The sequence below is a fragment of the Cynara cardunculus genome, unplaced genomic scaffold, assembly GCF_001531365.2.
Source record: "Cynara cardunculus var. scolymus isolate 2C unplaced genomic scaffold, CcrdV1 Un_Scaffold_1276, whole genome shotgun sequence".
NCBI classification, from domain to species: Eukaryota; Viridiplantae; Streptophyta; class Magnoliopsida; order Asterales; family Asteraceae; genus Cynara; species Cynara cardunculus.
Genome location: NW_020200719.1, coordinates 47,689 through 67,580, shown reverse-complemented (window position 1 = coordinate 67,580; position 19,892 = coordinate 47,689). Strand labels below are relative to the sequence as shown.

The 19,892-nt window shown below is 34.0% G+C and overlaps 2 protein-coding genes and 1 long non-coding RNA gene across 3 annotated transcripts; all 3 read left to right on the top strand.

The window, feature by feature from the left end:
• The first annotated feature begins 1,253 nt into the window (after nucleotides 1-1,253).
• Nucleotides 1,254-4,536, top strand: LOC112502354. Its single transcript, XR_003067670.1, has 3 exons — nucleotides 1,254-1,413; nucleotides 3,043-3,075; nucleotides 4,179-4,536. It is a non-coding gene; the product is annotated as an uncharacterized LOC112502354 (long non-coding RNA).
• Nucleotides 4,537-5,659: 1,123 nt separating this feature from the next.
• On the top strand, nucleotides 5,660-10,106 carry LOC112502343 (ubiquitin-conjugating enzyme E2 variant 1C). Its single transcript, XM_025106233.1, has 4 exons — nucleotides 5,660-5,801; nucleotides 8,264-8,403; nucleotides 8,772-8,897; nucleotides 9,745-10,106. The coding sequence occupies exons 1-4, from the start codon at nucleotides 5,768-5,770 to the stop codon at nucleotides 9,883-9,885; spliced, it is 441 nt and encodes a 146-aa protein (XP_024962001.1). The 5' UTR covers nucleotides 5,660-5,767; the 3' UTR covers nucleotides 9,886-10,106.
• Nucleotides 10,107-14,283: 4,177 nt separating this feature from the next.
• LOC112502342 (probable CCR4-associated factor 1 homolog 11) lies at nucleotides 14,284-15,302 on the top strand. Its single transcript, XM_025106232.1, has one exon. It carries the CDS (start codon nucleotides 14,361-14,363, stop codon nucleotides 15,198-15,200), a length of 840 nt encoding a protein of 279 aa, XP_024962000.1. The 5' UTR covers nucleotides 14,284-14,360; the 3' UTR covers nucleotides 15,201-15,302.
• Nucleotides 15,303-19,892: the final 4,590 nt, after the last annotated feature.

The window sequence follows — 19,892 nt, the reverse complement described above, 5'->3', positions numbered from 1 at the left end:
AATATAAACATTCCACTGATAGCAACAGTAGACCGTGTTCTTTTATTTTGAAGTTTCTCTTTAATCACGTAAAGATTTGAGTACCAAGGAGATCCGGGGTCATCTAATTCGTCCCCAATCTTAAAATTGATTAATTTATTCCAAAAAAATAACAAAAGTATCTGACTAATACTAGAATACCAGTGCGTCGGTTAATAAAACTGATGTGAGAATACTTAAATCAAGACCAACGTTCTTAAGGTAATGGACGGACATATAAATCCGAATTAAAAGTTATATACTAAAAAGAAAAATGTTGTATTTCTAAAGTCACTAAAAACAATAGAAAAATCCAAAATGTCCAATTTTTGTACTTTAAACTTGTGATTTAGTGCGTTCAAAGATGATACTGTTTTAGTTTTTGGGTTGTCGATAACATTTTGCTATGTTTCTTGTGGGTCTAGTCCAAGGTATCAAAAGCCCTTCATCAGTTGGCTCGTTGATTCTGCATCATAGATCATGGCTAGTTTTATAATCTCTCACGTCTAAAGCTGATCCTTAATCCCTTCTTTATGGATTTGTAATCAGTATCCATTATCAGTATTGCTTATTTGTTGCTCATTCACCCATATTTTGTAAGCGTTGTAATAATTTGGACCAAACATACGTTACAAGAAACATTTTTTTCTCAACACATTTGATATTAAATATAACATTCTTGACAAAAAAATTATTGAAATTTTACATTTCTACCCTTTGATAATCAATAAAAGATACTTAATTTTGATTTTTTCCTTATGAAAATGTTTTTAAGTTCTTGATTATTTTTATATAGTTATTATAAATATTAGCATTTTTAATAGATTTTTCAACATTGATTCAGATGAAAAAATAAAAAAACTAAATATTAATTACATCTTTTTTATTTTAAAGATTATAACAGTAATTATATTATTAAAATATTATTTATTTCAACTATATTAAAGAATTCTGATTTTTGGAATAATAAAAATCATTTTCTCCTTAAACAGTCATTTTAAAGGAGTTATGCAAATTTGAAAAAGAAATCGTCAGTCTCCTTCTTTCTTCGATTAAAACGTTATATCTATACTACTTTATTAAGCAAATTTACTTAAAGTCTTAAAATTTTAAATACCCAAAATACCCTTGTATATCCTTTTAACTTTTCCTTTACCCGGCTCCCTCCCCAAGACGACACTTCTGCTTACCCGGCTCCCAAGACGACGATTCAAGATTTCTTTCACTCCCCAAGATGATTCCCTTTAAGAGTCGTCTCTCGCTTCCCTTTAATCGTTCAATCGTCATTCCCAATCACCGCTTTCAATCGTCGTTCCCAATCACCGCATATCATCACCGCCGAGTCGTTCAATCGTCCCTCCCTGTGTTACCCTCGCTCTCCATCTGCTATTTCAGGTATGAACAATTTCATTTATCTGTTTGGGTTTTGATTTTGGGTTTTGCTGATTTTGTATTGCTTTCCTTCCCAATCACCGCTTTCAACCGTCGCTCTCCATCTGCTATTTCAGGTATTGCTTTCATTTATCTGTTTGGGTTGATTTTGTATTGTTATTTATTGATTTCGTGAACACCATTGGCAAGAATATGTTTGGGTTTTGCTTTTTGGTTTTGGGTTTTGGGTTCATTTACTGATTTTGTATTGTTATTTACTGATTTCGTGAGAAAATCTTAAGCCTAAGCCTATAATTTATGTTTACATTGTACTCCATTGGCAAGAATATGTTTGGGTTTTGCTGATTTTGTATTGCTTTCATTTATCTGTTTGGGTTTTGCTTATGTTTTGTTGATTTTGTATTGCTTTCATTTATCTGTTTGGGTTTTGCTTATGTTTTGCTTATGTATGCCAAGTGTTTGTTAAAATGCTTCATTTACTGATTTTGTATTGTTATTTACTGGTTTTGCTGTTTGGGTTGTACTCCATTTTTGGTAGGTCATATAAGCTTAATTTAATTGCAGAGCTCCTTTTATTGCTTACCTTTTACGTAAGCATCAGATTTAGCATGTTAGCATAACAACTTTGATCTCTATTGTCACCGGATTTCTTCTGAGCACCATAAATCTGGAAAGAAACAACATAGGTGAACTTCAGATCTGCCAATGCTTCTCCACGTTCTTTCAGAACCCTGTGGTCATTCATATCAACCGTCCGGTAGCCGGTAAAAATCTGTGTAGACGAAATAAGAGTAGTTAGCGGTGGTTGGTTGCATTAGGTTCCTACTTATTTGTGCAGTATGTATCGTTATACTTCTATGTCTTTTACTATTTATTCTAATCAACTAGCGCCCCTTTTGATGCTTGGTTTACGTAGGATTCTCTCTTTTAGTTATAAACATTACATAGTATCACAGCTTACATTACATGCTTGGTGAATTATTATTCTAACCAACTAGCGCCCCTTAGGATTTTGCTCCCAAGAGCAGCTCAATGGTATCTTTGCCAAGTTGATTATAAGTATCTTAACTTTAAAAAAGCATTATGAATTTTTGTCTCATAACTTACAAATAACTAACTAAATAAGAAGACTGTGAAATAGAAAAGTGAAAAATGAGTCCAACTATCCACAATGCAACAATTTAACTAACCATTGTCCTCCGCAAAGTCTAGGAAGCATTGAAGTTCAAGAGCTTCTTTGTAATACATCATCCCTCTCACTGAAGACAAAAACATTTTTTGAATGAAGTTTTAAGATTGGTAAATTACAGGGTGAAGCATAATGAAAATGACCGAACCTGTTCTTGAAATGGTCTGCCCCCTGTAAGAAACCCATTGACGTGTTGCCTCCATCCTGTCTTTTTCATTAGCCTTTAGCTTTGTACACAATTCTCAGATTGCTCATTTTTCTTTTGCAAACAATTCAATAGCCTTTAGCTTTTTCATTAGCCTTTAGCTTTGTACACAATTGTGTTGCCTCCGTCCTGTAATTTTATGGAGATCTTGCCCGGAATGTAAATTTACTATTTTCAGTACATATTTAGCCTTCAGAGTTTGTACACAATTCTCAGATTGCTCATTTTCCTTTTGCAGATATCTCATGATTTAAGATACTTCCAGATTCAGGTATGTGATACTTGATAGATTTTTAGAATGTGTTTTGACTCGAAACCAGAAACAAAACAAACATGACCATGGGTCTATGTGTCTCCAATGTGTCTTTACCAAATATACTGTCACATGACGAGTTTGGGATATACTGTTTAAGCTTGGTTTGGTACTTTGGTGTATTGATATACTTCCATTTTTGGGATTCATATCAATGCAAAATTTATTTTCTGCGAATTAGAAAGTTGACGAGTTTGGGATATACTGTTTATGTTCAACTCTGATTCAATGAGCAAAAATGGTATATGAATTTCTATTCAAATTTGAAGGCTGTGAACTCAATTAGTTGAAAATTATGAGATGTGTATCAACCATAATAATATGCTTATAGGGTCAAACATTGCATCTCTTATCTGACTTGGGGTAATTAAGTTCCCCTGCTGAAAACATTCCAACATCTTTCATTCATGTGTAAGAGAACAAGTGGTTCGTTCTATACATGCAATTCATCTCCTTTACTCCATCTTATTTACGTGCAATTCATCTTGTTTCTTTTTTTCTTTCTTGTACAGTACAATTAATGTCAGCTTCCATCTCCCTTTGGCCTTGATTCCTTCAGGTTTAAACAAAAAGCCAAAAACCATCAACGTTGACTCCTTTCCATGCAAATCAATCATCTGTTATCAATGTTGACCCCATCTATAAATGCATCTTTGCCCCTGCCCTTTGATTCTCAGGTCCAGGTCCACTTCTGTGAGGCTTTTTTTTCCTCAAATCTTTCTACTTTCATATTTTGAAACATAATATAATGGAAACAAAGAGAAAAGGTAATGGCATTACAATAAAGTGTGGTTCTTTAGTCAAGAAACAATGTGCCCATGTCTACATCCTTCATCGTTGTGCCACCATGCTTCTGTCATTCATGGCGATGAATAGTGTTCTTCTTATCATTTTTTTCCCATCAACTCATGTGGTTCCCTCCTTTCTTTCTTTTTTTGGCATATACATATTAAGTGCTAATCTCATCTTTTTAGCACCAACAGTTGCATGGAAAGGCTGTTGGTCCTGTCACTACAAAATCCTTCTCATTTACATGTCCTACTTTCTCTTTTGCTATGTAGAAAAAACAAGGGACATTGGTGCATCAACCCCAAGCCATTGGCACACTTAGGTTCCGACATGTTCATTTTTTCGACCTTCAAATCTAAGGTGTGAAAAGTACAAGGTCCAAAGCTTTAATACGATGGTGCATCAAGAAACCTTAGGTCATCCCATTTGGAAATGAAATCTCAACTAGAAAAGAAGATGAGAGGATCGTCTTTGGAAATGGCAGATCAAAGTAGCAATTCTTCTGCCGTGGAAGGAACTGTGCCCTATCGGAAATGACGGATCAAAGTAGCAGACCAATATTTTTTGAGTTTGTTTGTCAACTCTATATTGGATTTTAAACTTTCATAAAATTTTCAAGGATCAACTTCAATTTGGAACCATACTCATATTTCATGGATCAGCTTCAAAATAGTTTATATTTTTGATTCCCGCCGCATTGCGCGAGTACACAACTAGTTTATTCTAGTTGATAAGGCCGTTATAAAAAAAAGGATAAATTATATAAAAATGTGAAATACTTTGCTCTGATTCCTAATTTAAAAACATTCACTCAGTTACCAAAGGGCTTTTGGTCTAGCAGTATGCGAGTCTTTGGCCTCATAAGAAGTCAAAATTCAAATCTCATAAAAGGTTCAAACTTCAAAACAACCGGGTAGAAATATTTTAAATTAACAAAAAACTTAAATCAATATTATCGTTCCGAAACCCTACGTCATTTAAATCCCATCGGCCTCGATTAGGTTTTTTACTTTAGAATCTTCTTAGTTCGAAGGTTTACTCATAACTCATTTAAAAAATTGTTTAAAGGACTAACCATTCAAAATAAAGAATTCGTTAGTCTTTTAAGGAAAAGTTAAGAAAATCCCAACAAAATTTCTGAATAATTGAGTTACTGAACTGTTTTTTGAATGAAAAACCCATTAAATCTTTTCATTTTAAATGATTAAGTCCTCAAACTATTTTTTTGAATGATCAAGTTTCTAAATAATTTTCTGATAAAATAAACCATCAAACTTTTAAAAATTGGTTGCTTACATCATTTTAACCAAAAAACTACGTATAACCAGCTAGAAAAGTCTTAAAGTAAAATACTTGTAACCCCCTAAAAGTAGATCGATAGCAAGGGGAACAGTGTGATAGCCGATATGAAAAAAGGACAAAGACGGGGGTGACAGAGAGCAAGTAAGGGAGTGATACCATTGTTTGTGAGGGATTTGAAGGGCGTATTTGGAAACGGTAAAATTTGATTTGGGTTTCTTTTTACCTTACGACATTTCTAGTCGGTTACAATGAGTTTCTTTTTGCTAAAATGATGCAAGTAACCAAATTTTAAAAGTTCAATGATTTATTTATCAAAAAAAAGTCAGGAACTTAATCATCAAAATAAAAAATAAATTAATTTTTTATTTAAAAATTAATTTAAAAACTTAATCAAATAAATTATTGAATTAATTTAAAAACTATTTTCCCATTCCTCTTTATCCCCTCTCCACCCCCTTTTTGCCCTTGTTTAGATTCTGCCTCCATCTCTCCCACCTCTTCGATCAGATCGATCTTTGCGTTTCGTAATATCAGGCAACCATTTTTGTATACTGAACTCATGACGCTTGGCTCAGGAGGATCCAGTGTGGTCGGTGAGTTTCTCAATACAATCTTCTTCGATCTTCTTGCCTTTCTACCCCTTTTCTGCCAAATCTGTTCATCATTTGTCAAACTTCCGTTCGTCTTACCAAGATTATTAATCTGTTTAATTGGTTCACCAAACATCGGATGTAATCTTGAACTAAAGCAAAGCTAGGTCAAATTCGTCTACCTGTTTATATGTTTCGAGTTCAATTCCTGTAGGGATTTTATGTTGTTTAGCGAGTTTTGTAATTATTGTCATCGATTATGTATTTAATTTTGTTTTCTAGCAGCTTATGGGTTGATTATACCTTACGTTAGGGTTTGGCTAGGGTTGGATTGTGATATTTCTAAGTATCTTTCATACTTCTTGGCTATTTCTGTTTGGTGGGAATGATTTGGACTTAATAGTTAATACCATTGGATGGATCATGGATGTTTACTATTGGGGGCCAGAAGAACTATCGTTCTTGATTCTAGTTGGTCCTGAAACAGAGAGTTCACTTTTGATATTGGAAAACAACTCATTGGAAACTCAAAAAGTCAAACAGAGTGATTGATTTTTCTTACAAACCAATTGTGTTTGCGGAAGGGCTTTACACTTAGATTAGAGTATATGATTTTGGATGATAGATGTCAAGACAAGGTTCTTTTAATACCCTTTTTTGGATTTTTAATTTGTTCAAAATTGTTGATTCTTTTGTATGCAAGTGTTTGTTTGCATTTTTGCAAGAAAAAAGGGTTATTTTGCTATGAAAAGTCAAATGAGATTATTTATAATGTCAATCACTCAGGTGAAATATGGACTGTGTTTATGATATGGAGGAAGAGTGAGATATGGTAGTCATCCTTGAGAGATTAAATTATTCTTACATTTATGTTCAATAATCTCCGATGTTAATTTGAAGATTATCTGGTCACCCTGATGCTAACAATGGCGGATATATGGTTGACTCCATTTCGTGTTTTATGCAGGCGTTATTGAACTTGTAGTTTATGGTGGATGATAATTGTATATTATTTTAAGATTGTGTATGTGTAACTTTGCATTTTCAAGAGACTATCAATTGCAGATTCATCTTCTTCAGTGAATTTTTTGTTGTTGTTGGATAGCTAGATTTATACAGTTATATATACCCAAAGAATGCTTCGTAGAGTTGGAGTTGTAGGATTGTGTAATCATTGTACTTTTTAGTTAAGTAAATGACAATTTTATCCTTATCATCAATGATAAGGGAGTAAAGAATTTCTCATCTCATAATTAAGGATAGAATTGGAAACTAGACACTTATATTGGGCCCGACTAAAATAGAAATGTGGACATTTATTTTGGGACATAGGGAGTAATGTTTAGTAGTTTACATACGTATGGCATTGTTGCTAGGATTCTTATTATATCTCATGAATTTTTGATGGTACATACAAAGAAGAAGGTTGGTATGGGTACCATTTATAAGAAAAAATAGAAAGAAAATGGATAAGAGATAGTTACTTCATTCTAATTGTCTCAACTATGATTGCTACCATAAGTTATGCGGTCTAAATCAGGCTTCATATCCAAAACTTGTATGTAGCTCACTTAAAAAGTGTCTAAAGCATGTGAGACTTCATTCGTTTATACCACTCTCTGTTTTGTCGGTCCTAATTCTATCTTTTCTCACATCAACGAAATGGGATTCACAACCTGCTTTTTCTCTTGTACTATTATTATTGGTGCCCCCAAAATGAAAATATTATACGGAGATGAATAAGACCTAAGGATTCTTAGTCTAGGGTCGTTCTTGATCCACAATGAAAATATTAATGAGAAAGATGAAGTGGGAGGTAGATGAATATGTGTATATGGTGTAGTTCTTTAAGAACTACCCACTTAAGGAAATATATGATTCTTTTATCTACAAACAGGAAAGGAATACGTCTTCTTCTATGACGGAGGAATATTATATATCATATTTGAATTATAGATTGAGTTATGCAATTTGCTTCAGTCTTTGAAACATTTGTGCTTGTATAAAGATGCTTTTTTCACATGGATAGTCACATGGTGGGTCGAAATTGTTGAAACGTTGCAATCAATTTGGGACATTCCAAACCGGAAGATAAACAATTGTTTTTGGACCGTACCGAAAGAAAATTCAAAGGAGGAAACTGGAAAAAGAGACGTAAACTCAATTATCGCCGATCTACAACTAAATTTATTTACTTGGGCAATGCATTTCATGTTACAATTTACCTTCTGCTCACTGGCTTTAACTTATAACTGTAAATGTTATTATGCAATGACTTCGTTGATTGACCATTTACATTTCAAGCAGCAATAAAGCGTTATTTTGAGTGGTGATTGATTTACTAGGATAAATATGTGGTAAAGATTAAATTGGAAGTTTTTTCTATGTGGGGGTCGTCGGTGATCTTTGAAGTAATGAAAATTTTCAAAGATGTTTGTTGCTGAAGTGGTTGAATTTTGTTTCAGTGCCTCGGAATTTCAGATTGTTGGAGGAGCTTGAGCGTGGTGAAAAGGGTATTGGAGATGGCACTGTGAGTTATGGAATGGATGATGGCGATGACATTTATATGCGTTCTTGGACCGGTACCATCATTGGTCCTCACAATGTAAGCTCCACTTGGAACTTTGATATTCACATGTGATTGTGAGTGATACATATGAGTACATTATGTCATTTTACACTAAGTGAGACTTACTTGGAAGGAAAATATTGCAAATTGAGCTTTTGCTTTTGGAGGGGAGGGAGTAATAATTTTCAATCTTGCTGACGTACGGCGTTCACCATTTGTGGGTCCCACTGATTTAGTGAGGATAGGCCAAGTGATTGTGAGTCTAATTTATGAGAAATGATGAGATCCATGAAATGGGAACGAGGGAAACTGGTTAAATGAATGAGAGTTGCAAAACATTTTTGCTAAAATTATAGTAATTTATTTCTGATACTCATGTCTAATACTTTTTTATGGTGTTTCAGTCTGTACATGAAGGCCGCATATATCAATTGAAGCTATTTTGTGACAAAGATTACCCCGAGAAGTCTCCTACCGTCCGTTTCCATTCTCGGATCAACATGACTTGCGTCAACCATGAGACTGGAGTGGTACATGAATACTAAAATCTTGAGCTAATTTCCTTTTACTCCCTTAAAGAGTTGCATTCGAGTTATGAGTGCAAAATGGATTACTTTTGACTCCAAATTCAATAAAAAATTGTTTTGCTTTTGGAAACAATGTTCACTACTACATTAATGGCTGAGTTTCTCCCTCTTTAATCACATGAAATCGCAACGCTTGCCTTCTTGGGTGTACCATAAAAATTGCAACATTTCTTTTCTTGGACATATTCCATGTTCTAGTGACTTATTTTCCAATCATCATCCTTGGAAATGAATTTGTGGTATTGATTTGTGTTCACAAGATTTTTAGTTATTTTTTAATTGAATGATAGTTGTTTGGTTGGTTTTCCGTTTGTACAGATAAAGCTGATTGTGTGTATTAATCAATATGCATAGATTGGGTGGGTTTTTTCCTGGATGGAAGGAACGTGTTTTTTAATTGTGAGGGGCAGGGCTGGAAAAAACTTGGCTTTCTGCATAAACCTCTCCCTAGAAGCTTACCGAATAAGGCACATTCTATATCATTGAGCCACCACCAAAGCTGACCGAATAGCCACTTTCTACATCTTTAAGCGACTACCAAACAGTCATCTATAGCTGACTGAATAAGCTATGAGTCCCATTAAGCTCATTAAGCTGTAAACATACAGACCCTTAGATGTTTAAATATGACATAGTTGAACCCTCTTTATGACCTCCAAAAGGGTTGCGTGTAATGTAACTTGAAAACCCATGAAAAGAAGTTTTTTTTACGAATTTTGCAACTTTAAAGCATCCTTTTCGAGGTGGGTCTGGACCAAAAGTCGGGTTACTAAGCCAAGCCATTTTTCAGGTGGAGCCGAAGAAGTTTGGGATACTGGCAAATTGGCAGAGAGAGTACACAATGGAAGATATACTGACACAGCTGAAGAAAGAAATGGCGGCTCCACATAACCGGAAGCTAGTTCAGCCGCCAGAAGGTACGTTTTTCTAGCTGATATGATATTATAGATGAATATGATGAATGATGAATGTTGCATATTCTTGTATGCAAATTTGATGGTTTGGATGTAGAGAGGGTGGATTTGCTTTGAAGAAGCCTTCTTTTCTATTTTGACTCTCATGGCTCTGTTTCTTGGCTACTGCTGTGCTGTTTGATTCATGGGATTCTTGTTTGTGTCAAATGTTTTATATATATGTAACTTCTTTTAGTAATTTTCCTTGCTCGTGTTCGTTATTGCTTTGTTGGGAGCTTTTCCGTGCTGTCGGCAGCGGCAGACTGCTCCCAGCCACCACCGCCGTCTGCTGCCACATCCTGACAAAATTGGCTTCAGATGGATCTGCATACCCTACCCCAGAAATTTTGGTTTTGGTATGCAAAGAAAAAAGACCCCCTGAGAGGTCGAAAACGTTAACAAAACCCTATGTTTGGTGCGGGGATAAGATTGTTGTCCCACCAAGAATAGAAATCGGGGAGATGGGACAAAACAAGTAAATGACTAAATTACTTTTTGGCATAAAATGAGCAAAGTTCGTGGCATCATATTCGCAATGCTTTTGGCTTGCTTCAAAGGCGTTCCATTCTTTTTCAAAAAGATGGTGCTTTAGAATATTTTTTTAATAAAAGAAAATTAAAGATCTAAATCAATGTGTGAATTTACAGATTAAATAGTTTTCGGTCCCAACAAAAGTTATTCATATGTGAATTTACAGATTAAATAGTTTTCGGTTCCAACAAAAGGTATTCATATGTGAATTTCGAGGAATAGGCTACAAGATTATAAAAGTTTGAAAGAAGATTTAATTTTCAGTTTAGAATTCATATGGGTGTGGGTGTGGGTGTGGGTGTGGGTGTTGGTGTTGGTGTTGGTGTTGGTGTTGGTGTTGGTGTTGGTGTTGATGTGTATGAGAAGGAGATTAGCATGTAGCAATGTACAGGGATGCATTTTATCTCAAGCCCAGTTTTATTTAATTACATGGTCTTCATCGTTTATAAAGAGAGAGTTCAAATCATCCAACAGATGTGCCAAAGAGATGGTTATAATCACCTTTCTCAAAAATACAAATATTTTTTCTTAACTTTTAAATCGAAAATCAGTGAAATTAAAAAATCTAGAGTAAAACAAATTATACAAAAAAATAAAAAAAATCACTTTTATTATCTTTTGTTTTACATTTATTGTGATATATTTTTCATCTGTTTTTTTTTGTGGTTCTTCAGTTCTTTTTTTTCAAAGTTCTTTCTTTGACACACACACACACACACACATATATATATATATATATATATATACTATATTATAAAGTATTTGACAAAAAAAATTAAAAATTATTTTTTTATGCATAAAGCACTGTGTATTGATGCATATTACTTAAAATTTAAGATTACAAATAGATTGTGCTTAAGTATAATTTATTAAAGCGTCATCTTTAAATTCGTGTAACTAACTGCAGATAAACATAATCAAATACAGGATAACATTTCATTTTAAATATAAAAAATCTAAAATATAATTAGGATAATAATTAAGTTCTAACAGAATAATTAATTATGATCTTTATAAAAAATTATATTATTAAACCTAAATTAAATTACTTTAAATTAAATTATAATAAAAAAATTTGAATTAAAGAAATTATATGAAACAATAACTTTTATATAGTTAATTTAATACTAATATTTATATATTTTTTTCAAAATTTTATGATATATTAAAATATATATCTTTTTCAAAAAGAAAAACATTATCGTCTTCTCAAAGCCACATAAAACCGTATTATATCGACATAAATAAATAATAAAACGAGACATTGAAATTGATATACGTCTCGAAGTATTACACGATCACCCTTCTAGTATATATATAAAGTAAGTGTGTGTGTGATGTTTCATTTACAAACCATCCAATTCTAGGATTAGATATGATTTGGAATTTAATTTTATTTCAATCTTATGTTTGGTTTGAGGGATCACAGAGATTTCGAATCCCGATATTTCATTAAAATCCCACAAACATGGGATTAAAAATCTCATTTCTGTAGTCAGTATTTTGTGGGATTTCATATGATTTGTTTGTATTAATGTTTTAAAATATGTTTTTTTTTCTGTAATAATAAATTAGTAAAAAGATAATTGAATTATTTTTATAATTTTCCATAATTTGTTTTTGTAAATAATTTATAAATAATTGAATTTAATTCCATTGTAAATCATACAAACCAAACACACCAAATATTTCAAATCTTTCCAGAAAATCCACAAATGTAATTTGAGAGTTTAGCATAACTGTTGTAGCAAACATTTCCAAAATTTATAAAATAATATAGTCGTTAAATTATCGTTTAAATGTAATTTAACAATTAACTACTTTAATTAAAAACACTTTAAAAGTTATATAAATTTGTATTTGACATTAAATATAATATTTTTAAATCTAGTTTCAATTGTTATTTTGATAAGGATATATAAGAAAATACATTTAACAAATTCGTTCTTGATATATGCAAAATCCACTTGTTTTGGTCCCTCTCATTAACGTTTGTTAAGATTTCCCGTTAAATAGAGATAATTTTGGTCAATTTACCATTTTCTTTTATTTTGAATCAAAGAAAAATATATTGGTATATTTTAGTAAAAACTTATATTTGGGCAAAAAATTGATCACCGGCAAACCTAACCGGACTCACACGAAACCCGCTTCCAAGGATATCAGCTCAACCCAAAAAAAAAAAAAAACTCAACTTGAAGTAACCCGACATATAGTTGATACAAAATATGGTCAAACCGCATCTATTGGGTTGAAAATGAGTTAGGGTAATTTCAACCCAACCCAACCCAACCCAACCAACCCGATGCATTTATATATTATGAATTTGATATGAATGTTAAGTTATTGATTAGTACATGTACATTAGACCAACCTGTAGTTAGCTATATATAAAATTATATTACAATTTCAACCGTAATTTTACTTTTTATTCGCATGAACCTTCAATTTTTTTTATAGTTTATTAGTCTTTTTTGTATGTTAATATTCTTATTCTACTTCTTTTAAACATAAACGATTAGCTAGATTGTAAAATGATATACCAAAGTTTCAACCTGACCAAGTTACCCTAACTCGTACAGTTTGAGTCGGGGTGTAGTTTTGATTGGGTTGAATTGAGATTTTTTAAACCACAAACATTGAGATTTTTTTAAGTATTCTTTCGCATTTGAGGAAATCAGTTATTAGTTTGAGGTTGGTCGCATCAAACGCAAAATCGGATGAAGCATCGGTGAAATATTATTCAAAATTGCACACTAACGTTTTTTAATAAAGAAATAGAAAATGACCAAAATACCCCCAACAAATGATATATTTAACTAAAGTTGTTATCGTGTTATAGCATCTCCAACATATTCTTCAAAATGGAAATTGTGAAGATTGTTGTTACAACAAAATTTCCAAAACATTATCCAAAATAGAGACGGTAAGAGAGAGAGAGAGAGAGAGAGAGGGGATGAAAATCTCCTCTAAAAACGATTACTTAAGAAAAAAAATGATTTTTTATTCTTTCTACCAATAAAATATTTAAAATTAGATATTTAGTAGAAATAAATAATATAATATAAATTATATTGAATATTATAATAATATAAATTATATTGTAATCTCCAAAATAAAGAAGATAACGGTTCTCTATTTTAGAGAAGGGGTTGGAGATGTTCTATTTTAAAGCATCTTCAACAGATTCACCAAAATGAAGATTTGGGGACTTTTGCTCCCAACAGATTCTCGTAATCTTCTAAAAAACAGAGAAAATATGAAATTATCAGATTTAAGGATTTTTTCAAAAATAATTACTTACGAGAGGTATAAATGACTTTTTATTCATTTCATCAGTAAAATCATTTGAATTTACATGTTTAGAAGAGAAAAATAATATTTTATAAATCATATTTAATATTTTAATAATATAATTAAACTTTAAAATAAAAGAATTTGACGAAGAAATGTAATTCTTAGTTAGAGCTATGGATCCCTTTCCAAAAAAAGATTATTTATTTGATTATTAAAGAAAAAAAACCGATTTTTTTGTAAACCAAAAGTGGAATTTACTTTAAAATAAATAATTTTCAAATGAAATATATATTTCAATAATAATAATAAAATATTAAAAAAGTAATTTTGTCTTTTTCTTTTTGAAGAAGCAATGAACACCTATTTTTGGAGGAGATTACGTTTTGGGTACAAACAAAGAAGCACAAGATACAACTCCTTTTTTCAACCGGTGGGACCCACGACACTCTCCCCACTCACTCAACACGTCCTTTTCTCTCATGTCTCCCTCTCATACCCTGTTATAAATATGCTGGAACCCTAATCTAAATCCACCATTAGCGCCCGCCGATCACCGCCGTTGGAGATCGTCACACACAGATCTCTCCAAAAATCAATTCGATCTGGAGATCCGACGGTCGTTGTCATGTCGATCAAGGGCAGTTCATCACCATCGCCACCGATTGTGATAAGATCTGTGTGGGCCTATAACCTAGAATCTGAGTTTCGTTTAATTCAATCAATCATCGACGATTACCCTTACGTTTCAATGGATACAGAGTTTCCTGGCGTCGTTGTTCGTCCCAACGCCGGTTACAACTACTTCCGTCACCAGAGCCCTTCCGTTCACTACCTCCTCCTCAAATCGAATGTTGACGTTTTGAAACTTATCCAGGTCGGTCTTACCCTTACCGATGCCGACGGGAACCTCCCTGATCTAGGAGAAACGAACACCAACACACGTTACATCTGGGAATTTAACTTCAAGGATTTTGATCCATCACGTGACCAGTACGCTTCTGAATCGATTGACCTGTTGATACGACAAGGGATTGATTTTCAGAAGAATCATGATTACGGGATAGACTCCGTCAAATTCTCTGAGCTGATGATGTCATCTGGGTTGGTCTGTAACGAGCTTGTGAGCTGGGTGACGTTTCATAGCGCTTATGATTTCGGCTACCTGGTTAAGATCTTGACGGGGCGGTGTTTACCCGATGAAATGACCCGATTCATGGAACTTTTGAAAACTTTCTTTGGGGATAAGGTGTATGATGTTAAACATCTGATGAGGTACTGTGAAGGTCTTTATGGTGGGTTGGACCGGGTGGCTAAGACCCTCGAGGTGGAGCGGGCGGTTGGAAAATGTCACCAGGCCGGGTCAGATAGCTTGCTGACATGGCACGCCTTTCAGAAGATCAGGGATCTTTGCAGCGGTGGGCCTGAGAAGTATGCCGGCGTTCTCTATGGATTAGAGGTTTTCTGAAATGATCGTCATGGTAGATAGTAGGAGTTCCCCTTTTAATCCTATTAGCAAATCAACAGCTGTAAATTTGTGGGCTTTTTAATATCATTTTCCCTTTGATAATTTTCTTGCTCTGTTTTTATCATTTAGCACTCTTCATATACTGTTATACTTACACATATACATACACATACACTACATATATATGCAATTGGGATCATAGCTTTTATACACAGAGAATTATGCATGTATATTTTGCTTATTATGTATCTATCTGATATTATATTGCTGGAGATGGTGGTTACAACTTAGAATGTGTTGTAGTATGTTCACTTCCGGTGAATGTTGAAACAGTAGATTCTTGTTTTAGGGCCTTAAGGTGTTGGGATATGTTCAAGTTAGATTCTTGTTTTAGGGCCTTAAGTTGTTAGGCTATGTTCAAGTTCAGATGGTTTTTGTCCGCCGGTAATATTGTTTCTGCTAGCTTGTCAATTACAAGGATTGGGAGAGAAGTTGAGGTGAAGTCTGGAGCTTGGATGGTGGGCAGAGAGTATCTTGTTTTTAGTGTGGAAATTTTTCTCAGCATCAACCTCTTTACAAGGTATGTTTGCTTCTTTCTCAATTAGTGATCATGGTTTATAGCCAGGTGCCCAGGTTAGTGGTTATTCTTTCTTTGACATCTTGAGAGAGGTGGCCAGCTTTGTGATTGATGAAGGATCTCTTTCTGGATAACTTGTGATTTTTTAGTTCTTTTTCTTCAGGAGGAACCGGATTGAGAAGCACCTTCTGATTTGACATTCAATGACCATAGGGGGGATATGACCCTGTCATATGTCATTTGGACATGCCCCTGTCATTGTCATTAGGACATGCCCCTGTCATTGTCATTAGGACATGCCCCTGTCATTGTCATTAGGACATGCCCTCTAGAGCCTATACGAGGTCAGGAGAAGGAATTTGTGAAGCTCTAAAACTTAAAGCATGTCTTATTTTACTTTATAGATGTTGAGGAATGTCTTGCATTCACAATAATTACGTGCTAGGTTGCTATTGTTCACTTTTGCACCATCGGACTTTGCCAATGTTCGTCATTGTAATGTATGATATACAGGGGGAGCTTGGTTGATACTGGGACATGGGAAGAGAATTGGTAACAAAATTCTGGTGAATGAATTTTCATTTCCTCCAATAAACAGGAATGGCCCATTATCCAAAGCTATGTAATAGGCCATTCTGTTATACCAAGTCAACCAACAGTATTGATCTCATTCCATTCCTTGTATCCCATAACCTTCAACCAAGCACCCGCTAAAGTTTGGAGGCTCTACACTTCCCTGCTTTTGATAAGCATATATAGTTTGCAAGTGTGTATCTATTGACATGTCTTGCATTAATGCAGACTCAGTAAGTGGTTGGTAACTCTTTGAAATAGACAAAATGGAAGGCGAGTATCTGCTAAGACTTGACAATTAAGAGGAAGAAATCTATGAAAATATTCTTTAGATTGAATGATTCAACAGGAAATATTGGAAATTCTCTAGCATTTTGAGAGGCTAGCCTCTCCAACAGAAAATTTCAGTGCAAAATTTGGACCCACTCCAATAATATCTCCTCTATTTATCAGAAGGCGTAAAAAACTCTTACTATAATTCCCTATTTACCCTTGATCTTCCTTCCCACTATGTAACTGACTAATTCACGATGCCCCCAATTTGCCCCTCTTCCCCTTTCTAGCATATTGCATACTGGAAACGAACAGGTGGGTATTTACGAGGACGTGTAGCACTATTCAGGGATCTCCTTGATTGCCTAGTTTTTCATGCTTGAAAAATTGAAATTACCCTGAGTTTGGATATCATTTTACTGTTTCAACATCTTAAAGTAAGAATGTTAGCCAAGCCTCTAAATTTTCAAGTTTAGTCATATGGTACTTGCAAGAGGTTGCTTATGTTTGATACTTGAATAAGTCAACTTTCTACAGTAAATAGCTCTTCAGTTTACAAATTATCAGATTGATTAAAATCATAGGTATATCTTCTTTCTAGATTCTTTAGGTTTTGAACTTACTGTTTGTGATATTAAATATTGTTCATGTGAATTCAGTTGGGCTTGCTAATATAGCAATAACTATTTATTGGTACATCTACTGTAATGCAATCGCGGGAGGCACTTCATGTTAAGTGACTCAGATATGTGGCATTTTTTGTAGAAAAATAGACATATGCATTGCGACTTGAACTTAAAACTTCCACCTGGAGTTATATTTACTTTCAGCGATGAACTGTAGTTGCTTGATCTATTACTATTAATGTTCGTATCAGTTATCATTATTGTTTGTGTGCTGGACGAGTCATCCTCTTGTGAGGAAATTTTCTAGAAGCCAAGAACTTGATTGTACTTCATTAGAGCTTATCCTGTCACGGGTTTTAAGTGGGTGTTTGGTAGGAAGGAAAGTAAATTAAGGAAATGGTAAGGGAAACGTATTACCATGTCTGGTTGGTAGCAAGAACGGAAACAAAGGCGAACAAAGACTCTTTCTTGGTCTCTGATCTTGTTTCTCTCTAAAATGGAGATCAATGGCGGAAATGGAAAAACAACTGTTCTGTTTCTGACCTCTTCTCGTCGAGAAATGATGGAGAAGTGGAAAACAAAACCAATGGCACGTGCATTCTCATTCCAACCATGATTAAACTCTAAATTGTCCAATCTAATCCTTTGGTGACTTGGGCGGTTTTGCCTGACAGCACTTCATGGTTAATTGAGCCAATGTTTCCAACGGTGTTTATCAGTTCCATTATGTTTTTAGGTTTCATCAATTCTCTTTCAGGGTTTCATTCTTCCACAAATCGGTCACTGACTTCACTTTCTTGTCTTCACAAACCTCTGGTTCAATTTTAACTTTTTTGCTGTTACTTTTGAGGCTTGTTTGAGTTTTAGACTTGTTGATGCTACATGTTTGGTTTTGAGAAGATTGATTAGTAATGTGTTTCAGGGCAAAATTACGTCTTCATTAGGCAACTTTCATATCATTACCTTTTGAATAGCTGATTAATCATTGGTAGAACAGTGCTGATTGTGTTTTATTTATTTTTTGCTTTCTTTTTTGTTTTTATTTCTTTAAGCATCATATTCATGGTAGCAATCAGGGTTGCACTGGTGGTCAATGGTCATGGGTATAGATAAGTGCCATATGATAGCAATTCCGATCAACTCTATGTCAACTAGATTATCAGATGAATAATCTTCCAGCAACAGCTCAGGTATAACATCAGATCACGTTAGATTCTGCTCTAATTTGTCAATTATTTATTATATTCTCATGTGGTTTAGCAACGGCTTCACAAGTTGCTGATTGTTTCAACCGCTAATGAAAAATTCTGAAGGTCCTCCGTGTTTTAGAGAATCTAGCCATCATGGGTTTGTCCCCTGAGGATGGTCATATCTACTCATCAAAAAGGTCAGCCAGTTCTCTTTTCCTTGCCTTGCTCTTACCAGGTATAGATTCTTGGCCTTTATCGCATTCATCCGATAAGGTAATGTGAGTCGGTAAGCTCTTACCCAAATAAGAGTTTGGTAAACGGCCCCTTAGTTCACGTTTTATGTTTGTCGCTTGAATAACTATACATTCCACAGTCTTTAGGCTTTTCATTTTACAATCAGAACTTGTTTAGCATTATGGAGAAGTTTTCCTTCTAGACTATGTAGTTTTTGAAATTATTGTTTGTGATATTCAATATGGTTCATGTGAAATTTATTGAAAGTAATTTGGTCAGGCTTGCTGATATAGCAATAAAATTTATCTTGCATCTAAATGTAGAACTTAGAAATTGAACAAGATATGCTGCTTATGCTCTATTCAAGATAAAGCACTCATCTTCGTAAATTACAAACACATGGGCTCTTTTAAATTGGATGGAGGTAATATTTAAGTTGTCAGATACATTGATTTTTAATCCATTTGCAGGAGGCAGTTTAGTAATATTATGTGGAAAACAAGTCATATGTGTTGCAACTTGAACTTAAAACTTCCACCCAAAGTACCTTTGGCATTAAACCACTGTGTCTTTCTATTATTTCCAAGCATTATGTTAATTGAGAGTGGGGAGATTGCGATGGTTTGTAGTGGCCGATGGTGGCACCCATGTGATGGTCGAGGAGGATGTGAGATGAGCAATTGAGAATGGACATGGTTGCCTTAGACAAGTTTTGAGGACATAACCAGTGTACTTGGAGACGAAAGACTAGGGTAGCAGGCTGGGTGTGCCTGTGTGGGGGTATATAGCTACCATGGATGGGCAGAAGGGAGTTGGAAGAGAGAGGGTTGGGGGGATAAAGAGCTGGTGGTGTAGGTTACGAGAGTCCTACGATGGAGGGTAGGCCTGTAAACGAACTGAACTAACACGAGTAGAGTCTTGTTTATGTTCATTCATTTAAGTTAACTGCACAAACGAACTTTAAACGAACAAAATTTTAGGTGTCCGTGTTCGTTCGTGAAGATGCTAAATGAATGTAAAATAAATGAACATAAACGAACAATTCTAACCGAACATAAACAAACATAAATAAAATAATTGACTAAGTTTAAATAAAGGCCATGTTGGATTAGCCCAAAAATGTCTTTTTAACTCTTTTATGGGTCGAAGTTTCAAGATTTATAATTTTCTTATATGTAAATAAAAGTCTATATAAATATATTTATATATTAAACAAACA

Coding starts and splice junctions, on each gene's coding strand:
- LOC112502343 (XM_025106233.1), top strand. CDS start 5,768: ATGACGCTTGGCTCAGGAGGATCCAGTGTGGTCG. Junction 5,802..8,263: donor AGGAGGATCCAGTGTGGTCG/GTGAGTTTCTCA, acceptor ATTTTGTTTCAG/TGCCTCGGAATTTCAGATTG. Junction 8,898..9,744: donor TCAACCATGAGACTGGAGTG/GTACATGAATAC, acceptor GCCATTTTTCAG/GTGGAGCCGAAGAAGTTTGG.
- LOC112502342 (XM_025106232.1), top strand. CDS start 14,361: ATGTCGATCAAGGGCAGTTCATCACCATCGCCACCGATTGTGATAAGA.